We start from the raw sequence: 24,042 nt of genomic DNA on the forward strand, positions 1-24,042 counted from the left end.
GCGCCTTGCTTCTTTATCCCCGGCGCGCGGGCCAATCGGGAGCCGGCGCCGCCGGCCCGGAGCCAATCAGCGTGCGGCTGTGGGACCGGCGGGAGATTTGACCTCAGCCCGCCCCCTCGTGGGAGGGACCGGGAACGCGCGCACCAGGCTCAGCTCACCAGGGCGGTGGGCGCGGCTCCCAGGGACGGGGCCTGACCAGAGCCCCGCCCTCCTGGCATAAAAAGGCGGCCCGGCCGCCTGTCGGCTCGTACACAGCGGGATGGACGGGATGGACGACTTGGACGGAGGTCCTGAGGGCGGGGCTCCCTGGAAGAGGATGTCTAAAGAGGTAGGCGGATCACTGGGAGAGGCTAGGGCTGAGGAGTGTGTTTCAGAGGTGAGATGGGGGTTGAGAGGAAAGTTTAGAACCACTCCTGTGGGCGCCGTTGATAGCCTACTGTGTGCCAGCTCCCGAAAGCTTTAGCACTGTGATTTATTGATATTTTACTTCTCGCCACAGGTAGGCTTTTGCTAGCCTGATTTTAAGGGTAGAGGAAATGGAAGCCCTGGCTATGTTTTTCTACTTTTTTTTGGCCTCACTGTGCGGCATGCAGGATCTTAGTCCCCTGATCATGGATTGAACCCGTGCCCCTGCAGTGGAAGCGCGGATTCCTAACCACTGGAGCGCCAGGGAAGTCCAGCCCTGGCTATGTCAATACCCATAAACCGGGATGAGGTTGGGGCCGAAGTTCTGGACCTTAATCTGAGGTTGTGCAATGTTTGGAGGATGTGTCAGACCTGAAGGAGTAAATACCGGAGGGCTGGTATTTACTGAGGGAAGGTTATGGGGGTTAGAAACCACATATGCAAAGCATTTGTTATGCTTATCATTCTGTTATAATTTCCTAACTAGTTTTCCTACATTTCAGGTAGTGGTTCTTTCTCTGGTCACGGACGCCTCTAAGAATGTGGTGACAGTTACAGATACTGCCCCCAAGAAATCCTAACCTCTCTTTTTCGGTCTCTCTCTGTCTCTGTCTCTCTCTGTCTCACACATAGACACACACACACACACACACACCTATAATATCAGAGCACTTTCAGAAACCCATTGCATTTTCATTATTATAAATAATAGCAATAATAAAAGATGATGATGATAGCAGTCACAGAGTGTGCAAGGTATGACTGCAAACATCCGACGGGCATAGATTGTACAGATCCAAAGACCCCTGGCCAAGAACCCCGTTCAATGGGAAGAGGGGGAAACCCACATTTGAGTGGCTAGCTTGACTTCATTTACATGCCTTATAGCTTTCAGCCTCACAAGGTATACAGCCTCACAAGGCTGAAAGCTATAAGTCATGTGAATGAAGTAAAGTACTATTGTTTTGCCCATTATACAGATGAGGGAACTGACTGTCAGTAAGTTGCCCAGGGTAAAAGAGCCTGCAAGTGATGGAGCTTGGATGGCACTCAGCCCATCTGATTCCAGAGCCCAAGACCTTTCCATGAGGCCACCTGTCTTCAAATTCTCCAGTCCAGCCTTCACCTGTTTTTTTGTTGTTGTTGTTTTGCCTCTGAGCCCTTTCTCCAAAACCTGGTTCCTTATTACTTTCTGTGTTAAGTCTGAACATCTTAGCTTGACATTCAAGACCCTCCACCCCCCAGCCCCCGCTTCCCAGCCTCACCTCTGTGTTTCAGCAATCTGGCTGGTCAACATTTCCAAACTGACCTTTGATTCCTTCCTCTTCACCTCTGTTTCACCGATTGTGCTGCGTCCACCTGCAGTCAGAATCATACCTTTTCAGGGAACATCAGCTCTACATCACTTTCTCTGCAGTGGCCACCCCAGCTCCCTGGCTTCCTGTGGCCTTAGCCGCTGTGGAAGTGGTACCCATGATGGCATTGACTGGGACAGATCTATGGGACCTCATTTCCCTGTAAAGCTGTCCTGCTGGTTAAAGGCATGGCCATTGCTCTAGACCGTGGATCTGGCAGCATCTGCAGTGCTGTATCTGAAACGCCTAATTAGTTAGTGGGGGGAGAGTGGGGAGTGGCTTGCCAGGCTGGAGACCGGGGGGCTTGAAGGAAGCTAAGGGCATCTATGAGAGCCTGAGATATCAGGGAAGGGGCTTCTCCAGGCACGCGGAGGGGCGGGAGCACAGTCTGCGTGGAGGTCAAAGGTCTTATGGAACTTCGTGTCTTTGTCCCGTAGGAGCTGGAGAATCAGTACTCCCCCAGCAGATGGGTCGTCCGACTGGGAGCAGAGGAGGCCTTGAGGACCTACTCACAGATAGGAAACGAAGGTACCGGGGGCTCTCTCTGTGGCCGCTTCAGGTGGACTTTAGCATGTGGCAGTGTTTCAGGATGCCAGGGCGGGGAGGAGGGGCCTCCCAGCCCCAGCCTCTCGGGACAGTTCCCAAAGTCCAGGCACCTCATCTGCTCGGGGCCAGGCGCCCCGGAGCCCTCGCTGCAGGACTGCCGGAGGCAAGGCAGGGGCAGTGACCATGCCCCACCTCCCCTCCTGCTCAGCCAACCTGCCAACTATGCCCAGGCCCTAAGGCCACAGTGGCCCAGGGAAGTGGAGTGAGAAAAGGAATGTGGCTGCTGAATGCGGGATGTTGTTGCTATCTACAAAAAGCAAAGAGGTCTTTTTTTTTTTTCTTTAGAGAAATCAGGGCTTGGGAATCTGTAAGCTAGTGAAGTCTCAAGGTTAATTCCCATCCCAGCCCTGGGTCTCTAGAGTGTTGTGCTGCCACCTTTTGAGTGGGTTGGGCAGGTGGGCTCCATGGGGGATGTGTGGGTGAGGGAGCAGCCAGCCTCTCCTCCCAGTCGGAAAACTGGATGTTGGCAAATGAGCTTTGTGTCAGCAGGCTGACTGGAGCTCCCAGGGTTGGTGGTTCTCTACACTGAGATAAGCCAGCTGGAGGGACAGGCTAGTGGGGGTTGGTTCCAGCACATTTCAGCGCCCTCCCTGTCCTGATAGGGGGTGGAGCTGTGTCCTGGGCTCTTCAGAGTCCCCTACTGTGCCTAGCTCTGCACCAAATATGTCTCTATATACTCAATATATATTTGAGTGTGCAGAGAAACCTACATGAGCTGGTAGAAAACCTGTTTGTCTATTGTAATTGTCTTGAGGGAGAAAAGAGCTGACCCTGTAGAGAAAGGGAGTCTCTCATAAGAAGCAAGGGCTTAGAAGAGACTCTGAGGCTGTTGCCCTCAGAGACTGTCTTTAGCAATCCCTCCTGAGAAGCCCTATGGACAGCTTTACATTCACATCCTACCTCCCTTCCTATTTTCGATGCTCCAGCTGGCCCAGAGGTGCCGCAGGTGCATCTGCCCTATTTCATTGGTGAAGAAGGTGAGTGCGACAACAGGGGGGGCATCAGGGCCAGACGAGTGGGCGCAGCCATGCATGCGCAGGGTTGGAGGCTGTCTCTATTGGAAATGTTGATATTTCTTTCATTGTGGACTTTTTGGCATTAATTCTGATTTTTAAAAATATTGCACTTAAATGTTATCTTTGTATTGGTCAGCTCAGGCTGCCATAACAAAATGCCATAGGCTGGGTGGTTTAAACAATAGGAATCTCTTTCTCCCAGTTCTGGAGGCTGAGAAGCCCAAGATCAACGTGCCAACTGAAAAAAAAAAAAAAAAAAGGTGCCAAATGATTTGGTTCCTTGGTGAGGGTACTCTTCCTGGCTTGCAGATAGACCCCTTTCCCCTGCATCCTCACATGGCAGAAAGAGAGAGAAAGAAACACTTGCTCTTCCTCTTCTTATAAGGCCACTAATCTCATCACAAGGGCTCTACCCTCATGACCTCAACTAAACCTAATTACCTCCCAAAGTCACCATCAAAATAGGGTATGAATTTTTGGGAGACACAGGCCTTCAGCCCATAGCGATCCTCATTACTGAGTCTTTGGTGCCCTGCCCCATGCTGTGCCTGAGGTGTCTCACTCACCCCATCCTAGTCCTGCATGATGAGGTTAAACAACTCACCCAAGCTCACGTGGCTAGGGACAGTCACCACTTCCCAGAGCTGAGCTTCCAGGTAAGAGGGGAGCAGGCTGACAAGGGGTGATGACAGGCAGGTGGCGTTGGTGAGTGCCCACCAGCTGCCTCTCTTGGTGGAGTTCCCCAGACCTCTGGACTTGCAGATTGCCTCCTTGGAGTCAAACTCCCAGGAGATGGCGAAGGAATGTAAAGCGGAAAAAATGAACAGTGGAATCCCCCGCCAACCCAGAAAACCTCTCCACAGAGGTAGAAGAGAAAGAAAACATGATTTTTAATTGAGTAAGGAGATTGCACAACCAGAAAGAAACCTCACCCTTTTATACAGCCAGGCTTATATCCCTAGGGCATACCTGTTCTCAAAATCAGCATACCTGTGTGCAAGCAAGAGGACCTGAGGGCACTAGCTACCGCCTTAGTCCATCCTAATTCCACAAGGGTGGCCATCTGTGTTTGCAAATTGCCTTTATCCAGAGGAAGACGAGAAATTCCCATATCCTTAAGGCAAGAGGTGGTTTTGCAACTTGGAGCCAGGTGCCTGCAGAAGTTAGGGTCCTTCTCTCCCATGGGGTATCTTGCTCGATAATTATATTTCAAAGGGAGAGCTCCCAGGTCTTTGAGAAGAATATTCCTAGGTTGTAAAACTGGCAAGAGACTCTTTTAGCTTTAAAAAATATTTACATATGGGGAATTCCCTGGCAGTCCAGTGGTTAGGACTCCACGCGAAGGGCCGGGGTTCAGTCCCCGGTATGCGAACTAAGATCCCACAAGCCGTGCAGCGATAGATAGATAGATAGATAGATAGATAAAATATTTACACACATTCCCAAAGGGGTAGAGAAAGGATATTTGATGAGGTCTCCTAAAAATAAATGCTCTAAGAAATGGGAGGAAGGTAAACTCTCTTTTCCTTTTTTGCACTACGGAGAATGAAATTGTTTTTCTTTTGATCTGTATTCATTCTAACAGCGTCGACCTGGAACTTGCAGTGGGGACTGCCCTCTTCCAATGAGTAGGTCACTTTTATCCTCCACCAAGGCCTGGCCTCTCTCAGGCTGGGCACCTGGGGACAGTTGGGTGAGCACCGGCAGAGGAAGGTTTGAAGAACTGTTTCCTCTACCAGTAGCTATTAAATTTGATTAACAAGACTCAGTAAAAACACATTGTACAAGAAACTAAAGGAGGTATATGTATAACCTGGCTTGGGGCACAGTTCCAAACTCCCATTCCCCCAAACCACGCCTCGCCCAAGGAGCACCGATCACCAGTGAGGTGGGTGGGGCCTCGCGATTGACAGCCCCTGCGACTGAGAGCCTCTCTGAGGTCCCCTCCTGCCTTTCAAGGCTGAGTTGTGCTTTTTCCTCTCCATCAGAAAAACCAAAGGAAGAAAACAAAGGCACGCAAAATACAGGCCCCAATTTTGTTTTACTGTGATAAAATACACATAACATAAAATGTACCACTTTAACCATTGTAAAGTGTACAATTCAGCAGCATTTAGTACCTTAACGATGTTGTACAACCATCTCCTCTACCTGGTTCCAACACATTTTCATCACCCCAGAAGGAAAGCCCCTACCCGTTAAGCAGCCCCCTGGCAGCCACTGACTGCTTTCTGTCTCTGTGGATTTTCCTATTCTGGACGTTTCGTATAAATGGAATCCTACAAGATGTGGTCTTTTGTGTCTGGTGGCTTTCCCTTCGCATAATGTTTCCAAGGTCCAACCATGTTATAGAAAATCAGTGCTTCATTCCTTTCTATGAATGAATAATTTTCCATTGTATGGATGGACCACGTTTTGTTTATCCATTCATCCGCTGATGGACATTTGGGCTGTTTCCACCTTTTGGCGATTGTGAAAAGTGCTGTTGTGAACATTCATGTACAAGTTTTTGTTTGAAAGCCCTAATTTCTTGTTAAGTTCGATAGACACAGCCATTCTACCAAACTGCATGTATTCCAAATGTTTACTTCCACCTTTTTACTTAGTTCATCATGGACCAGTAGCAAGCCGTGTGGGACACCCATTGTCCACAGACCACATTATAATAGCCCTGCTCTGCACTCTCTGAGGTTGGCTATTTTTAGGCAACAATTGTTTTCTGATTACAAAAGGAGCATTTGCTGATTGAAAAGGATTTTAGAAAATAAAACCGTCAATAATTGTCACCCATTGTTAACACTGTGAGATCATTTCTTATAGTCTTTTTTTCTCCTAGGAGAAAGTGTTCTGTACTTATAATGTGCAATCTTGTTTTTAATAGCATAAACAGCCTTAAAAATTATTTCTAGAAGAGATACTATGTATAAAATGGAGAAACAACAGGATATATTGTATAGCACAGGGAAATATAGCCATTGTTTTGTAATAACTTTAAATGGAGTGTAATCTATAAAACGTTGAATCACTGAGTTGTACACCTGAAACTAATATAATATTGTAAGTCAACTACACTTCAATTTTAAAAATTCTTTCTAACCCAGGGCTTCCCTGGTGGCACAGTGGTTGAGAGTCCGCCTGCCGATGCAGGGGACACTGGTTCGTGCCCCAGTCTGGGAAGATCCCACATGCCGTGGAGTGGCTGGGCCCGTGAGCCATGGCCACTGAGCCTGCGCGTCCGGAGCCTGTGCTCCGCAACGGGAGAGGCCACAACAGTGAGAGGCCCGCGTACCAACGGAAAAAAAAAAAATCTTTCTAACCCAAAGGAACTGAAAATAAGTTCTCAAACAAGTACTTGTACACACATGTTCATAGCATTACTCACGGTTGCCAAAAGGTGGAAGCAGCCCAAATGTTCATCCACAGATGAATGGATATACAAAATGTGATATGTCCATACAATGGAATAGTTTTTGGCCCTAAAAAGTAATGAGGTACTGATACCTACTAGAACATGGATGGACCCTGAAAACACAATGCTCAGTGAAGGAAGCCAGGAACAAAAGGTCACATTTAGGTGAAATGTCCAGAATAGGGAAATCCGTAGGAACAGAAAGCAGTTAGTGGTTACAGTGTCTGGGGTAAGGGGGGTTTGGGGAGACACTGCTTAACGGGTAGGGGGTGTTCTTCTGGGGTGATGAAAATGTTTTGGAACTAGATAGAGGTGATGGTTGCATGACATTGTGAATGTGCTAAGTGCCACTGAATTGTTCACTTTAAAATGGTTAATTTTTTAAAAATTTGTTTATTTATTTATTTTTGGCTGCGTCGGGTCTTTGTTGCTGCATGCGGGCTTTCTCTAGTTGCAGCGAGTGGGGGGGCTACTCCTCGTGGCGGTGCACGGGCTTCTCATTGCGGTGGCTTCTCTTGTTGCGGAGCGCGGGCTTCAGCAGTTGTGGCACGCGGGCTCAGTAGTTGTGGCTCGCGGGCTCTAGAGCACAAGCTCAGTAGTTGTGGTTCATGGGCTTAGTTGCTCCATGGCATGTGGGATCTTCCCGGACCAGGGATCGAACCTGTGTCCCCTGCATTGGCAGGCAGATTCTTAACCACTGCGCTACCAGGGAAGTCCCTAAAGTAGTTAATTTTGTTATGTGAGTTTCACCTCAATAAATTATTTTTAATCTTTTGCAGCACTACCACTTCTCTCTGTCCATCTGCAAGTCCTCATGCCCCGGGGGCACTGTGCTAGGTGCTGGGAAGAAGGGGGGGCCTTTGTCTTCTCTCCTGACCACCCCCCTCTCCACTTCTTCAGCCTGTGCCGCTCTGCTGGTTTCCACTCCCTCCTCCTGGGAAACTTGGTTTTTCTCTGACTTTGGTTATCACAGATTTGGCTACGAACTCACTGTGACTGAGCCCCAGAACCCCACCCCACTGACCTCCCCCAACTTCTCCAGCTTGTCCACTGGTTCTGGCAGACAATGGCTCCCAATATGTGTTCACTGCTCTAAAAATCCCGTATTCTACATATTCATCCCTCTCCCCCCTCCCCACCCACTCCCTAGAAGCCACTGATCTTTTCACTGTTTCCGTGGTTTCACCTTTTCCAGAATGTCCTATAGTTGGAATCATACACTATGTAGCCTTTTCAGATTCTGGCTCATTTTTGTAGCACATGTTACCACCTGACATCTTTCTGTAACTGCTTGTCCCCCTCACTAAGGGGTAAGGCACATGTGATTTGGATTTTTTTTATTATTTTGTCACTACGATATTCCAAAATGGGCACAAGGCTGCTGCTTATATAAGTATTTGTTTGCTAAATGAATTAAAAGACTGGGGGAGAATAGTTCTGAAACTAGATGGAGGCTGATGGGCCCCAGCCTCCTCTTAAATTGCTGCCCCAGACGTGATGAACCCTTGGTCTTCAGCTCTCCGTGACTGTCTGATGGGTCTCCCCGCCCCACACCTGCATTAGTCTCTAGGCCCCTGCTCCCCCTAATTGCTCTAACACGATGCTCAGTTGGGTCCAGGGACCTGGAGTTTCTCTCTGTAAGAGCTGTGACACTTTGGACTGTGATTAATAGAAACCGAAGTTTTGCTTTTTCAAAAGAGGAAGTTTGTAATAGGGTTAATGCTGGGGTGTCTTGTTGAAGCCCTCCTGTGCTGCCTGTAAGTGCAGCGCCTGGAGGGCTGGCAGGATTCACGCTCTGGAGGAGGCAGTGGGTCCCCCCATTCTCTGTCCTTGCAGCCAGCTGCCCGCCATCACCGTCATACCACCTCCTGGAGAGAGGCAATTTCTCTGGCTCAGGGTCGGTTGGGTTTTTTAATACTGGAGGAAGACTTTTTTATGCATGATAACGAATATCGATAGCTGCTTGGTTTTAATTGCTCTTCAGCTTAGGGCATAAATTGCATCATCTTTTTCTTACTTTTGGCACAGCATAAATCTTGTTGGTCCACGTACACTTCCAGAACCCTTGCGTTAATTAAGTTGCTCCCCTTTGCTGAGCCTGCTGTGTTGACGAGCTTGTCGGGAACAAACACCTTCACACAGTGCTGCTGGGAGGGTGGTTGGCAAACCCCTCAGAGAAGGCGAGCTCCAGGGCCTTTGGGGGGAGTGTGGGGGCTGTTATGGACCGAATTTTGTGTCTCCCCAAAATTCACGTGTAGAAGCCCTAACCCCTACTGTAGCTGTGTTTAGAGATGGATGGGGCCTCTAAGGAAGTAATGAAGGTTAAATGAGGTCGTAAGGATGGGGTCCTGATCCAGTAGGATTATTAGAAGAGACACAGAGGGTTCCTCCCCCTAGAGAGGGAGAGCTCCTCCCAAGCACAAAGAGGCCACGGGAGCGCACAGCGAGAAGGTCATCTGCCACCCCTGGGGAGGGCCCTCACCAGACATCACCCCACCTGGCACCTTGACCCTGCCTTCCAGTGTCCAGAACTGGGCGAAAAAAATGTCTGTCGTCGAAGCCCCCCCACTGTATGGCATTTCGTTAAGGCAGCCTCAGCAACTAAGACGCGAGGCTCCGATGGAATTTGCGCCTCAGATCAACAGGATGTGATGCTAGTTATACCCGGCACACACGTGTGGCTGGATGGAGCCCTGGTGAAAGCAAGGGAGTGGAGAGGGACTGTCCCTGCTTCCAAGGGAGTAGTGAAGGGGTTCCAGGGTGGTCTCAGTAGGGGTGGGGAGAAGACTCAGGATTCAGGATAAGCAGAGAGGGAGCCAGGAGAATTTACTGATGATCAGATGTGGTTTGCTTGCCCTAAAAAGTGTCACTACTGGGCTTCCCTGGTGGCGCAGTGGTTGAGAGTCCGCCTGCTGATGCAGGGGATGTGGGTTCGTACCCCGGTCCAGGAAGATCCCACATGCCATGGAGCGGCTGGGCCCGTGAGCCATGGCCGCTGAGCCTGTGCGTCCGGAGCCTGTGCTCCGCAACGGGAGAGGCCATAACAGTGAGAGGCCCGCGTACTGCAAAAAAAAAAAAAAAAAAAAAGTGTCACTACTGGTTAAATAAATTAAGGTGCAGCCATAGGATGGAATAGCAAGTTAACTTTATGAAAAAAAGAAAAGAACGAGGAAGCTGTCTATGTACTGATTGGGAAAGCTCTCCAAGAAAGATGAATTGAAACAGGCAGGGCAGAAATGTATTTCATACGCTGCCCTTTGGATTAAAGGGAGAGAGAGTCCATATCCGTATTAATAACAACAGTCACCTTGGCAGGGATATTTCATGCAAATGCCTGTTGTATATTTTTTAACCGTATAAACATATTATTTCTTCAAAAGAAAAATGAACGGCATTTCATTTATTTTTTTAAGTTAATGCTCAGATAGCTCATAACTTTCACAGATTAAATTCCCGTCAACTTTTCAACGCAACTTACAAGATGTGATGGAATTCTGAAAAAAGCACTTCAAATTATAATCGCAAATGCAATGCATTTGATCTGCTTAACAGAATCTCATGGTTCTAATCAAGTAAAACGTACCTATTTATAATGGATTGATTCAGTTAAGGGTGTCCTGCAGTGTGGTCTGCACCCAGCGTGGCACCTGGGGGCAGGTGAAGCCTGTTTGGGTCTGATCCTTGTAGAAGTCACACATCAGGCTCTGAGCAGTTGGTCGCTTGAAGCTTTAGGAGACGGGAAGCCCCCTTCCACCCCTCCATGGGAGAGGGAGTGGGAACCCACAGAACACAGCCAGCCTCATCCCTTTCCTAAGAAGCCTCCCCCTGGCCTTGTTCCCTCACTCAAGGGTGGGGTGTTGGTGATGGCAAAATCGGTTTTTCAGCCACCTCACCTGTCCTGCAGAGGCAGCCTGGTCCCTGCTTTAGGTACGTGGGAAACTTGGCACCTGCCACCATTTTTATTTCTCTTGGCCTTGAGCAGTCCAGCAGAAACGGAGGCGGCCCATTTTAACAGTTTATTCACACTTGCATAAACACGATCTATGCAAACTATCTTCATCTACCTAGTTTGCCCTTTCTGGAATTGCAGAATCACCCAACCCAAGGGAGCCCTGGTGAGTATTTTTGGGAAGGGGCCGGTGGGCGGGGGAACCGTGGCCACCGAGGTTGGGGATCTGGAGGCTTCCAGGGACAGGGATCCCAAGTTGAAGGTCTCTTGCCACCAATCTTCAGTATCAGAAAGATTGCAGTGTTCGTGCTGTATGGTATTTGCGTAACCTGCTTTCGCTCTTTACATGGCAAAATACTCTCCCTCCAGTATTTCCTTTTTGATTAATGCATTTTGGGTCCTGTTTGTGTAATCTTTGCCTAGTCCAAGGTCATTAGGATTTCCTATTTCCTTTTCTAAAAGCTTTATTGTTTTCACTTTCATCTGGTCCATCTGGAATTGGTCTGGTGTGGTGTGAGGTAGGGATCAGGAAACTATTTTTTTCTCCCTTCAGATATTCAATAGACCCAACACTACTTACTGAAATATTTATTCATTACATAATTTTCTTTTTCTTTCTTTTTTTTACACACTTTTCTTTTTAAAAATTAATTTTTATTGGAGTATAGTTGCTTTACAATGTTGTGTTAGTTTCTGCTGTACAGCAAAATGAATCAGCTACACATATACACGTATCCCCTCTTTTTTGGATTTCCTTCCCATTTAGGTCACCACAGAGCAGCACAGTTTTCTTTTTTTTTTTTGGCTGCGCCACACGGCTTCTGGGATCTTAGTTCCCTGACCAGGGATTGAACGCAGGCCCTCGGCAGTGAAAGTGCGAGTTCTAACCACTGGACCACCAGGGAATTCCCTACACAATTTTCTTTTAAGTGGTTATGATGTACCAGGTCCTGGGTGTACAGAGGTGGGCAAAGCAAAGCCCTTGTCTTCTCAGAGCTCATGTTCTAGTTAGGGTGACAGACAGACAGTAAACAAGTAAAAAATATATGAAGGATTAATGAATGCTGGGATAAAAAATAAAGGAGTGGGGCTTCCCTGGTGGCTCAGTGGTTGAGAATCCGCCTGCTAATGCAGGGGACATGGGTTCGAGCCCTGCTCCAGGAGGATCCCACATGCCTCGGAGCAACTAAGCCCATGCACCACAACTATTGAGCCTGTGCTCTAGAGCCCGTGAGCCACAACCACTGAGCCCGCGAGCCACAACTACTGAAGCCTGCACGCCTGGAGCCCGTGCTCCGCAACAAGAGAAGCCACTGTAATGAGAAGCCTGCGCATGGCAACAAAGAGTAGCCCCCACTCGCCACAACTAGAGAAAGCCCACGTGCAGCAATGATGACACAATGCAGCCAAAAATAAATAAATAAATTTTAAAAAATAAAATAAAAAATTTTAAATAAATAAATAAAGGAGAGAAAGGGGATATACCATAATGTATTTTACCTGTTTTCTATTGTAGATCACTGGGGCTGTGTCCAATGTTTTGCTGTCATAAATAGCATTAGTGTGGGCATCTTTAAAACAAGTCCTTAAGAATACTTCTGATTATTTCCTTATAATAAATGTATGGATAAGGACTTATGCATCAAGGAATATGATCTTCTTGGGCTTTGATACATATTTCCAAGTTGCCCCCCAGGAAGAACTTACCAGTTTACACTCTCTGGCACCCAGTGGTGGAGGGAGCTGAGCTTCCTGGGTTTCAGTGATCGAAGTGGGGCCTTGAGGGGACATTGTTTACTGCAACATGAACATACAGAGTCCCATCCCACCTCTAGGCCTTTGCCTTTGGTATTTAATTTACTTACGGTAAATTACGTAAATGTACTTCCTCCTTTCTCCTGACCCCAGTCCTAGCCAATTTTCACATCCCTCTGACCTCTCCCATCATGGTGCTCAATTATATATTCATATTGCTTTATTATCTATTTATTTCAAGTGATTTTATATCTTAGTTCCTAGAAGGTTATTTTTCCAAATACTTGGAAAAGTTTATACTTCCCAGAGCACATAGCCAAGTGTAACACACATAATAAGCATGTAATAAAGTAGTGGTCGAAATGGTGCCCATCAGAACTGCCAGCTCACCAGAGACAGACGTCACAGATAGTTCTGGCCCCCACTTGGATGGGCCAGTCTGATTTCTTTGTAACTATGCACCTGTGGGATGCTTCAGACCCCCAGCCCCGATTACCATGAGGACTTGGGGAAGCACTGATAGCTGGAGCTAACTGGTCAACCCAAAGGGGCTTTCGGCAAAAAGGTTCTGCCTGAGGTTGTGCTGACAGCGACTTGTCCATTTCTGGAGACAGCTACCAAGAGGGCCCAGGCCACCGGGAGGAACCTGCTCGATGTCCCCTATGGAGACGGCGAAGGGGAGAAACTGGACATCTACTTTCCTGAGGCAGTGTCTGAAGGTAAGCGGGGGCTAGTGGTCCCCCATGGATCTCAGCTGGGAGCTCTGCCTTGGCCCACACGCCCTTTGTCTTGTCCTACAGCCTTGCCGTTCCTCGTGTTTTTTCATGGAGGATACTGGCAGAGCGGAAGGTGAGTCGGGGGATTTGGATGAATGGAGAAAAAGGGAGATTCATCTTTGCCTGGACTCTTCATTTCCTAGGGCTGCTGCAACAACTTACCACAAACTTGGGGGCTCCGACAACAGAAATGTCTTACCTCACAGTTCTGGAGGCCAGAAATCTGAAATTCTTCAAGGTGTGGGCAGGGCCACGCTCCCTCTGAAGGCTCTGGGGAGGACCCGTTCTTACCTCTTGCAGCTTCTGGGGTGTCCGGGTCTTTCTCGCCTTGTGACCGCATCACTTCAACCTCAACTTTCATCTTCACAGGGTCTTCGTGTGTCTGTATTTCAATCTTCCCTCTCCTTTCTTTTACAATGTCACCAGGCATTTGATTTAAGGCCCATCCTAAATCTGGGATGATGCCGTCTCAAGATTCTGAATTATATCTGCATAGCCCCTATTCCAAATAAGGGCACATTTGCAGGTATGGGGGTGTAGGATTTGGACATGTTTTTTGGGGGGACACTATTGGATCCACTATACCCAGTGAAAAGCCTGTTCAGTCTACTCTAATCAAATGGAAAACCACAGTGACTCACCATCCCTGTTTGCTCAGAAGTGAGTGGTTTCCCAGGACCTGGGGTTTTCAGTGGTAAAAAAAGAGAGAGTCCCAGGCAAACTGGGACCATGGGGCATCCTAAGATAAGCAGAGGGGAATTTGGGATCTTCAGGGACACTGTTGTTCCCTAGGATCTTACTAAGGCGTTGCCTGTTATAGGACCTACTGCTCTTCAAGCATATCATCTCAATGCTACATTTATTGCAGTTTTACCCTTTGCTTTCTGAAGCTCTCTACATGTCTCACCTCCTTCAATTCTCAAAAACAGCCCCCTAAGAGAAAAAACATAATTGTTCCTATTTTACAGAGAAGGAAATTAGGCTCAGAGGTTAAATATAGTCTCTAGGGTCCCATAGCTAGCATGTGATGTCGCAAGGACAAAGCCTCCCTTCTTCCCTTACTGCACCAGGTCAGAGAGCGACAGTGCCCTGGGTGGACAGGACACAGAAGCAGCCTAGTGGCCAAGTGGCCTCCAGTTGTCACGTCTTTGTCTCCTTCTGCAGTAAAGACTCGTCAGCCTTCATGGTCGGCCCACTGACAGCACAGGGAGTGGCTGTGGTGATAGTGGCCTATGACGTTGCCCCCAAAGGTAATGAGGGTAGTCTTGCAGGTGCAAGGGCTGGTGGGCTTTGGAGGGGAGAGGGCCCCCGGCGGAGCCTGACATAGCGCCTACCCTCTGCACAGGCACCCTGGACCAGATGGTAGCCCAGGTGACCCAGAGCATCGTGTTTGTCCAGAAACAGTATCCAGGCAACCAGTGGGTATCGCTGTAGATTTTCCTTTTGTCAGACTGAGTGGGAGGACAGTGGACTAATCTTGGATGCAGCCCAACTGCCCCCTCTGGCTTTGGAGCAAAAGGCAAATTGGGACTCCTTGATACTGGCCTGTTGCTTTGGTTATACTGGATGCAAACCCAGCTCTCTGCTCTGACCCACCCAAGGGGAATTTACCTGTGCGGACACTCAGCTGGGGCTCACCTCGCCGCCATGATGCTCCTGGCCAACTGGACCAAGCATGGAGTCACGCCCAACCTCAAAGGTTTCCACGGGGACTGAGCCTGGCTGGGCAGCATTCACCCTCCCCTGATGGGCCTGAGGGTCTGTAACAGCTGCTTGAAATTTCAACAGCTGTGAGTAGCTTGACCTCGGGGCTTTGAGCCTGGGGAGCAGGGCCTGCTTTGCTGCTTCTCTGCCCCCTACCCTGGCCTTGCCCCACTGGCCCTGGAGGCGGGCTGGCCCCATCTTGCCCCACCTGCAGCCTGGCTCTGTGACTGTTCCTTACCTTCACAGGCTTCTTCCTGGTGAGTGGGATCTATGACCTGGAGCCTGTCATGCACACCTCTGAGAATGCCTCTCTCCTCACAACCCTGTGAGTCACTTGTCCGCTCGTCCCCCAGCTGGCCTGTGGCCTGCGAGGAGGGCCAGGGGTGCAGCAAAGGCTGCTGTCTGTCCTGACCACACTTACTCCCTGCACCAGGGAGGATGCTCAGAGGAACAGCCCACAGTGGCACCTGAAGACAGCCCCGACACAGCCTGTGGATCCAGCCTGCCGCATCCTGGTGACTGTGGGCCAACACGACAGCCCCGAATTCCACCGACAGTCCAGGGAACTTCATCAGGTACCCCCAGCACCCCGCTTTTGGCTCGAGGTTGAGGGTCATGCAGTCTTATTATCTTCCTGTTTATTTCACCCAAACGGACCCCACGATACCAGTCATTTCTTCAATAAATACTTAGCACCCGGTATGTGCCAGGCAGCTGCGAGAGCCCCTCTCCCCCCAGCCCCCCGCAGCCTCATGCTTCCTCTTCCCTCGTTTCTCCTACTCAGACTCTGCGCCGAGGAGGGTGGAAAGTCTCCTTTGAAGAGCTCCATGATGTGGATCACTTTGAAATCCTTTGGAACCTAACCCAGAAGGACTACGTGCTCACCCAGGTAGGGTGCATCCCTTCACCATGGACAGAATGCGTCCTGCTGTAGCCCCTACACATAAGGCGAGGTGGCCAGGCAGGGGGCGTGGGGAGTCACCTCGCTGGCTCTTTGGCATCCAGGAGGTTGGGGGACTTGACGATAGGGATTGAGTGCCACGCTTGCTTCCTGTACTTCACCTCCCTCTGAAACAGCCCCAGGTGATCTGCAGAGGCTGGTCCTGGGCACACAGGTGGGATCTGCATGGGGCTGTGGTGTGGATGGGGACAGGCAGGTACAAGAAAGTATTAGCCTGTTTGTGTGTAAGCATAAAAGCAATACCAACTCCGTTGGGAAAGGAGGGATGGAGTTGGCCACGTAAATGTTTATTACAATTTTAATGTGGAGAATCCTTTTAAAAGTCTAAGGATGGGGCTTCCCTGGTGGCACAGTGGTTGAGAGTCCGCCTGCCGATGCAGGGGACAGGGGTTCGTGCCCAGGTCCGGGAAGATCCCACATGCCGCGGAGCGGCTGGGCCCGTGAGCCATGGCCGCTGAGCCTGCGCGTCCGGAGCCTGTGCTCCGCAACGGGAGAGGCCACAACAGCGAGAGGCCCGCGTACCACACACACACAAAAAAGTCTAAGGATGAAAAGGAACCTTCCTACACTGTTGGTGCGAATGTAAATTGATACAGCCACTATGTAGAACAGCATGGAGGTTCCTTAAAAAACTAAAAATAGAGTTTCCATATGATCCAGCAATCCTACTTCTGGGCATATACCTGGAGAAAACTATAATTCAAAAAGATATATGCACCCCAGTGTTCATAACAGCACTATTTATAATAGCCAAGAAGCAACCTAAATGTCCATCAACAGATGAATGGATAAAGATGTGGTATATATATTAGTCAGCCATAAAAAAGAATGAAATAATGCCATTTGCAGCAACATGGATGGATCTAGAGATTATCATACTAACTGAAGTAAATCAGACAGAGAAAGACAAATATCTCATGATATCACTTATTATGGGGAATCTTAACAAATGATACAGGGACTTCCCTGGTGGTGCAGTGGTTAAGAATCTGCCTGCCAATGAAGGGGACAGGAGTTTGATCCCTAGTCCAGGAAGATCCCACATGTTGCGGAGCAGCTAAGCCCATGCAGAGCAACTAAGCCCGTGCGCCACACTACTGAGCCCGTGTGCCACAGCTACTGAAGCTCGTGCACCTAGAGCCCATGATCCAAAACAAGAGAAGCCACCACAATGAGAAGCCCGCGCACCACAACAAAGAGTAGCCCCCGCTCGCTGCAACTAGAGGAAGCCTGTGCACAGCAATGAAGACCCAACGCAGCCAAAAACTATATTAAAAAAACAAATTAAAGGAAAAAATGATACAAATGAACTTATTTACAAAACAGAAATAGACTCACAGACATAGAAAACAAACTTATGGTTACCAAAGGGGAAGCGGGGGGCATAAATTAGGAATTGGGATTTAACCTATACACACTATTATAAATGAAATAGAAGACCAACAAAGACCTACTGTATAGCACAGGGAACTATATTCAATATCTTGTAATAACCTATATTGGAAAAGAATTTGAAAAAGAATATATATATTATATATATATAACTTAATCACTTTACTGTATACTTGAAACATTGTAAATCAACTATATTTCAATTTATTTATTTATTTTAAAAAAATTTACTTATTTATTGGCTGCACCAGGTCTTACTTGCAGCATGCATGCTCTTAGTTGTGGCATGTGGGATCTAGTTTCCTGACCAGGGATCAAACCTGGGCCCCCTGCATTGGGAGCATGGAGTCTTAACCACTGGACCACCAGGGAAGTCCTGACTATACTTCAACTGAAAAAAATATTTTAAAAAAGTCAAAGGCTAGATTGGGGAAAATATTTGCCATGGACCCGGAAAATATACAGTCACTACTTTTTTTTCCTGGGAAAGTGGGTACCTGATTAAGTTTACTTTTTTTTTTTTAATATTTCTTTTTCCTCCGCTTTTATTGAGATATAATTGACATACAGCACTGTATAAGTTTAAGGTGTACAGCATAATGATTTGACTTGCAAACATCATGAAATGAACCACAATAGGTTTAGTGAACATCCATCATCTCACAGATACAAAAGAAAAGAAAAAGAAAAAAATATTTTTCCCTTGTGATGAGAACTCTTAGGATTTACTCTTAACAACTTTCATATGTAACATAGAGCAGTGTTAATTAAATTTATCATGTTGTACATTGCATCCCTGGTGCTTATTTATCTTACAACTGGAAGTTTGTACCTTTTACCACCTTCCTCCAATTCCCCCTCCCCCCCACTCCCAATTAGCTGCCACCTCAATAGGACGTTTTTTTAAATTATTTTTTATATTTATTTATTTACTTTTGGCTGCATTGGGTCTTCGTTGCAGTGCACGGGCTTCTAATTGCGGCAGCTTCTCTTGTTGTGGAGCATGGGCTCTAAGCGCGCTGGTCAGTAGTTGTAGCACGCTGGCTTCAGTAGTTGTGGCATGCAGGCTCATTAGTTGTGTCTCACAGGCTCTAGAACGCAGGCTCAGTAGTTGTGGTGTACGGGCTTAGTTGCTCCGTGGCATGTGGGGCTTGAAGGCGTGTCCCCGCATTGGCAGGTGGATTCTTCACCACTGTGCCACCAATGAAGTCCCTCCATTAGGCTTTTATAGCGTTCAGTTTTAATTCACATAGTTAATATCCTTACCACACAAAGAGCACTTTCAAATCAATAAGAACAGTTCTTTTTTTAAATTGAAATTTAGTTGATTTACAATATTATATTAGTTTCAGGTGTGTAACATAGTGATTTAATATTTTTATATAGCCTATACTCCATTTAAAGTTATTATAAAATATTGGCTATATTCCCTGTGCTGTACAATATAACCTTGTAGCTTATTTATTTTATACATAGTATCAATAGTTTGTACCACTTAATAAGAGCAGGTCTTATTTCTCTTTAAGAACAGAAATACATAGAAAAAATGGACAAAAAATAAGTGATAATTCAAAAAGAAATATAAATGGCCAGTAAACATGGGGGAAAAGTAAGCTGCATTAGTGATCATAGAAATGTAACTGAAATGGGACTTCCCTGGTGGTCCAGTGGTTAAGACTTCGCCTTCCAATGTAGGGGGTGCAGGTTCAATTCCTGGTCGGGGAGCTAAGATCCCACATGTCTCACAGCCAAAAAACCAAAACATAAAACAGAAGCAATATTGTAACAGATTCAATAAAGACTTTAAAAGTGGTCCACATCCAAAAAGTGTTTAAAATAAAAAAAGAAAGAAAGAAATGTAACTGGAAATGAGTCCTTTCCCACCTCTCACGGGAAATATTCTAGTTATAATAGTGCCTAATGCTGGTGAAGACACAGTGAAGCGGGCCTCCCCCATCCTGTGGAGCACACGTTGGCCTGATGTTTCGGGAGTACAGCCTGGCAATATGGACCCAAACCCACTCACCCAGTAATTCTGCTGCTTGGAATTTGTCTTCAGCATAATCAGAGAAACACAGAAACATAGTCTCTGTAGCTTTATTAACGTTCTAAACTTGGAAATAACCTAAATGTCTAATGAGGTTAAATTATGATATAAGCAGGTAACAGAGTGAAGTTTGTGAAAATTAGTTAGGACATGTCAAATTGCTTCAGAGGTAAGAGCAAAAACACAAAAATTAACTGGCCTAGTATCTTCCTAGTTTTATGATACATAGATAGCTAGGCCCTTAGAGGCATATATATGCATCCGCAAAAAACGTTTACCAGTGGTGTTACAATGGATTTAAAAAATCAATTTCCACATTTTCTACCATGAACATGTATTACTTTTTTTTTAACTGGGGAAAAACAAGCCCCCAATAAATGACATCTCTTAAAGAAACCTAATAAATATTTTAGATTTGGAGGGCCATATGGTCTGTGACAGAACTCCCCAACTCTGCCACTGTTGCTCAAAAGCCGCCAGAAACAATTCCCAGGTGAATAAATGTGGCTTTGCTCCAATGAAACTGTGCTTATGGATGCAGAAATTTGGATTTTATGGAATTTTTACATGTCACAAAAGTATTCTTTTTTTGATTTTTTTTCCAACTGTTTAAAAATGTAAAGCCATTCTTAGCTCATGGGTCATACAAAAACGGGCAATGAGTGGGTGACATTTCAAATGAGAGGTGGGAAAGGACTCATTTAAATTATGTTTCTGTGATCGAAAATGTAGCCTGTTTCTTTAATCAAATTCCTCCCAAGAGATCCTCACAAGAGCCTCTCCAACTCTGGAGCTTTTGTATTTTTCCCTCCTGCTGCAGATTATTTTGAAAACAATCTTCCAGGAGTCCTGATGACACCTGAAGCCCCACTGCCAGCATGCACCCCGACTTGTGAAACTTCTCCCAAGAGCCCGACTGCTCCCCATTCTTGCCGGCCTCAGTTTTCCCTGTGCCCAGCAGCGCCTCTGTTTGTCCACCCACCCCGGCCAGGGTCCATTCCCCTCACTGCTCTGAACACGAGTACAAATCTCCATGGCCTGCCCCTGGCCTGGATCGAGCGGGTTCCAGGGAAGGTCTGGCCCAGGTCCACGCCATGTGTGATACCCAGAATCTGGCCCACAGTCTGCTGAGAGGGTGAAACAAAAGTGACAACTCCCAACCAAAATGAAGAGTAAGAGCTCCCCAAACCAGTTTTTGTTCTGTGTTTTTGTTTCACTCCTTTGTCTGGGCTCCACCTGACGTGGGCTTCACCTGACCTGTCTGGATTTGTCCCGTAAAGCCCTGGGATTTTATCCTTGGGGTTAACACCTCGACTGACAGGACAGTGACATCCACAGGTAGAACACACTTCCTCTGCCACTCCCCCCCACACACAGGGGTGTGTGTGCATTCAGTTCCCAAGGAGCCAGCTGGGTCCACCCACCATCCACCACACCCCTCTCTCGCCCACTCTGAATAGCTAGCAGTTCAAGAATGATTGATGATAGCGAAAATAGGTAATAGCCTGAATATTCATCAGTAGGGACTAAGTACATCTGAGCAGCCGACCATCATTAGAAAGAGGTCTGTGGGTTTTTTTGTGTGTTTTTTGTTTCTTTTGCGGTACGCGGGCCTCTCACTGTTATGGCCTCTCCCGTTGCGCAGCACAGGCTCCAGATGCGCAGGCTCAGCGGCCATGGCTCACGGGCCCAGCCGCTCCGCGGCATGTGGGATCTTCCTGGACCGGGGCACGAACTCGCGTCCCCTGCATCGGCAGGCGGACTCTCAACCGCTGCGCCACCAGGGAAGTCCGAGGTCTGTGTTTATAACGGGGGACATCTCCAAGACATACTATTACCTGACAAAGAGCAAGATGCTCAACGATACAATACAGTACCATCTCAACAGCATTACCTAATACTCACAAAATGACATGTTTCTGTGTGTGCACGCGAGTGTGTCTATGGAGAGAAAAAGTTTGGAGAGGCTCCACACCTAACACCTCTGCTCCCCTCGGGGGAGGGAAGTGGCGTCGGGAACACGAGGAGGGGGTGTTTTGGCTTCATCTGAATTATTTGGATCTTTTAGGATAAGAATGTAATGAGGCAAAAAAACCCTAATGGGACCTAATTACATTTAAAACTTTTGCACAGCAAAGAAAACCATCAACAAAACGAAAAGACGACCTACTGAATGGGAGAAAATATTTGTAAATGATACGATGGGTAAGGGGTTAATATCCAAAATATATAAACAGCTCATACAACTCAACATCATAAAGACAAACAAGCCTATTAAAAAATGCGCAGAACTGAATAGACATTTTTCCAAAGAAGATATACAGAGGGCCAACAGGCACATGAAAAGATGCTCAACATCACTAATCATCAGGGAAATGCAAACCAAAACCACAGTGAGGTATCACCTCACACCTGTCAGGATGGCCATCATCAAGAAGACCACAAACAAATGTTGGCAAGGCTGTGGAGAAAAGGGAATCCTCCTACACTGTTGGTGGGAATGTGAATTGGTACAGCGACTGTGGAAAACAGTATGGAGGTTCCTCAAAAAACTGAAAATAGAACTACCATATGACCCAGCAATTCCACTCCTGGATATATACCTGAAGCAAATGAAAACATTAATTCGAAAAGATACGTGCACCCCAATGTTCACAACAGCATTATTTACAATTTCCAAGATATGGAAGCAACCTAAGTGTCCAACAACAGATGACTGGATAAGGAAGATGTGATACACACACACACACACACACACACACACACACACACACACATAGACAGAATGGAATACTACTCAGCTATAAAAAAAGAATGAAAATTTGCCATTTTCAGCAACATAGATGGACTTGGAGGGCATAAGTGAAATGAGTCAGAGGAAGACAAATACTGTGTGTTATCACTTGTCTGTGGAATCTAAACAGTAAAACAAATTAGTTAATATAAAAAAAAAGAAACAGACTCACAGATCTAGAGAACAACCTAGTGGTTACCAGTGGGGAGAAGGAATTTGGGAGGGGCAAGATAGGGGCAGGAGATTAAGAGGTATAAACTATTATGTATAAAACAAATAAGCTGGGGCTTCCCTGGTGGCGCACTGGTTGAGAGTCCGCCTGCCGATGCAGGGGACACGGGTTCATGCCCCGGTCCGGGAAGATCCCACATGCCGCGGAGCGGCTGGGCCCGTGAGCCATGGCCGCTGAGCCTGCGCATCTGGAGCCTGTGCTCCACAACAGGAGAGGCCACAACAGTGAGAGGCCCACGTACTGCAAAAAAAAAACAAACAAAAAAACAAAGACCCAACGCAGACAAAAACAGATAATTGGGAAAAAAAAACCTTATGGAAAAGACCTAAGCAGCTGAAGTTTTCAGTAAAATAAAAATTTAAATGGTAAAAGTTGGAATATGTTGGTGCCAAATAGAAAATGAATCACAGAAATACGTTGACTTGATGGTGTTTGATCCAGAAGATATATAGTTTTATTTATTTATTGGCCACGCCACCAGGGATTGAACCTGTGCCCTCGGCAGTGAAAGCACAGAGTCCTAACCACTTGACTGCGAGGGAGTTCCCTGGAAGATATATATTTTTATACAGATGCTATCAGTATTGATAGAACTCTGATTAAAATATCCTAGGATGAAAAAGGCAGGGTCAACATCCACCCAGACAAGATGGCAGAGCAAACCGTGTCCTGGTCTGATGATTGTGAGGACAGGTTGGCAATATTAAAAAATGTTGAAAGACACACACACACTTTCCCAGCAATCCTGCTTGCAGATGTTTATGCTACAGGCATAGTTGCACATGTTTGTGTGTCTGTTTGCTGTAGTACAATTCATAATAGCAAAAAAAAAAAATTGGAGATACCCAATGGGAAATTTGTTAATTGGAATTAGGGTAGACCATCCAATAAACACCATGCAGATATTATAAAACATGTTGAGATCTCTAGGTGCCGATAAAGCTGAGATGTGCTGTTACCTGAAAAGACAGGATGCCAAGTGGTGTATGAACACACACACACACACACACCTGGAAGTATACATAGAGACTGCTGAAAAGTTTCTTTCTGCTAGAGGTCTTTGGGGAGAGGAAGACTTCCTTCCCATTGCATGATTTTTGCTTTTACAGCATTGATGTGTCACTCTTACAGTAGAGGAAAAATGTGTTCACAAAAGTTTTGGTGAGACTAGATGGCCATAAGGTAATATCTAGCATTGATGTTTTATGATCTCAAAACAGTTTTGTCTGATCATCACAGTATCCATCAGGATTTGTGGCCAACTATTTGAAAATCCAGAAAGTTCACATAAAAATGCAAATTTGCCTTTGTGATAAATATATTTTTGGTCTTTGTCCCCGATTCCTGGCACACAGCTCCTAAAAAACCTTTGGAATCGCCAGAGTGATAGGAGCGTCTTTTGTTCTAATGAGCAACCCCTAGATGCTTCTGGCTGGGGCTGGTGGCCATAAAGACCAAGCTTTCATTAGAAGCTTGGAGCTTTCAGCCCCACCCTCCCAATCTTCAGAGAGTGGAGAGGAGCTGGTGATTCAATTAATCACCAAAGGCCAATGATTTGATCAACCAAGCCTGTGAAACCTCTGTAAAAACCACTTAGGGCTTCCCTGGTGGCACAGTGGTTGAGAGTCTGCCTGCCGATGC

At 46.8% G+C, this 24,042-nt stretch overlaps 1 protein-coding gene across 4 annotated transcripts in view; it reads left to right on the top strand.

Annotated features, from left to right (window-relative positions):
* Nucleotides 1-54: 54 nt before the first annotated feature.
* Nucleotides 55-24,042, top strand: part of AFMID (arylformamidase) — a 24,775-nt gene continuing 787 nt past the window's right edge. The window contains exons 1-12 of one of the 4 annotated variants that reach the window (XM_027080861.1): nt 55-328; nt 2,198-2,288; nt 3,293-3,343; nt 13,110-13,214; nt 13,296-13,344; nt 14,436-14,521; nt 14,617-14,689; nt 14,873-14,970; nt 15,222-15,300; nt 15,409-15,550; nt 15,760-15,864; nt 20,196-21,003. In XM_027080861.1, the coding sequence (XP_026936662.1) occupies nt 260-328; nt 2,198-2,288; nt 3,293-3,343; nt 13,110-13,214; nt 13,296-13,344; nt 14,436-14,521; nt 14,617-14,689; nt 14,873-14,970; nt 15,222-15,300; nt 15,409-15,550; nt 15,760-15,864; nt 20,196-20,228 (981 nt within the window). In that variant the 5' untranslated portion in view covers nt 55-259 and the 3' untranslated portion in view covers nt 20,229-21,003. Of the gene's footprint in view, nt 329-2,197; nt 2,289-3,292; nt 3,344-13,109; nt 13,215-13,295; nt 13,345-14,435; nt 14,522-14,616; nt 14,690-14,872; nt 14,971-15,221; nt 15,301-15,408; nt 15,551-15,759; nt 15,865-20,195; nt 21,004-24,042 lie in introns of those variants that run through there. The other 3 variants (XM_027080859.1, XM_027080862.1, XM_027080860.1) reach the window with 3 other exon arrangements.

Source organism: Aethalodelphis obliquidens, unplaced genomic scaffold (assembly GCF_003676395.1).
Source record: "Aethalodelphis obliquidens isolate GAN/ISIS:26980383/991018 unplaced genomic scaffold, ASM367639v1 scaffold44, whole genome shotgun sequence".
Taxonomy (NCBI): domain Eukaryota; kingdom Metazoa; phylum Chordata; class Mammalia; order Artiodactyla; family Delphinidae; genus Aethalodelphis; species Aethalodelphis obliquidens.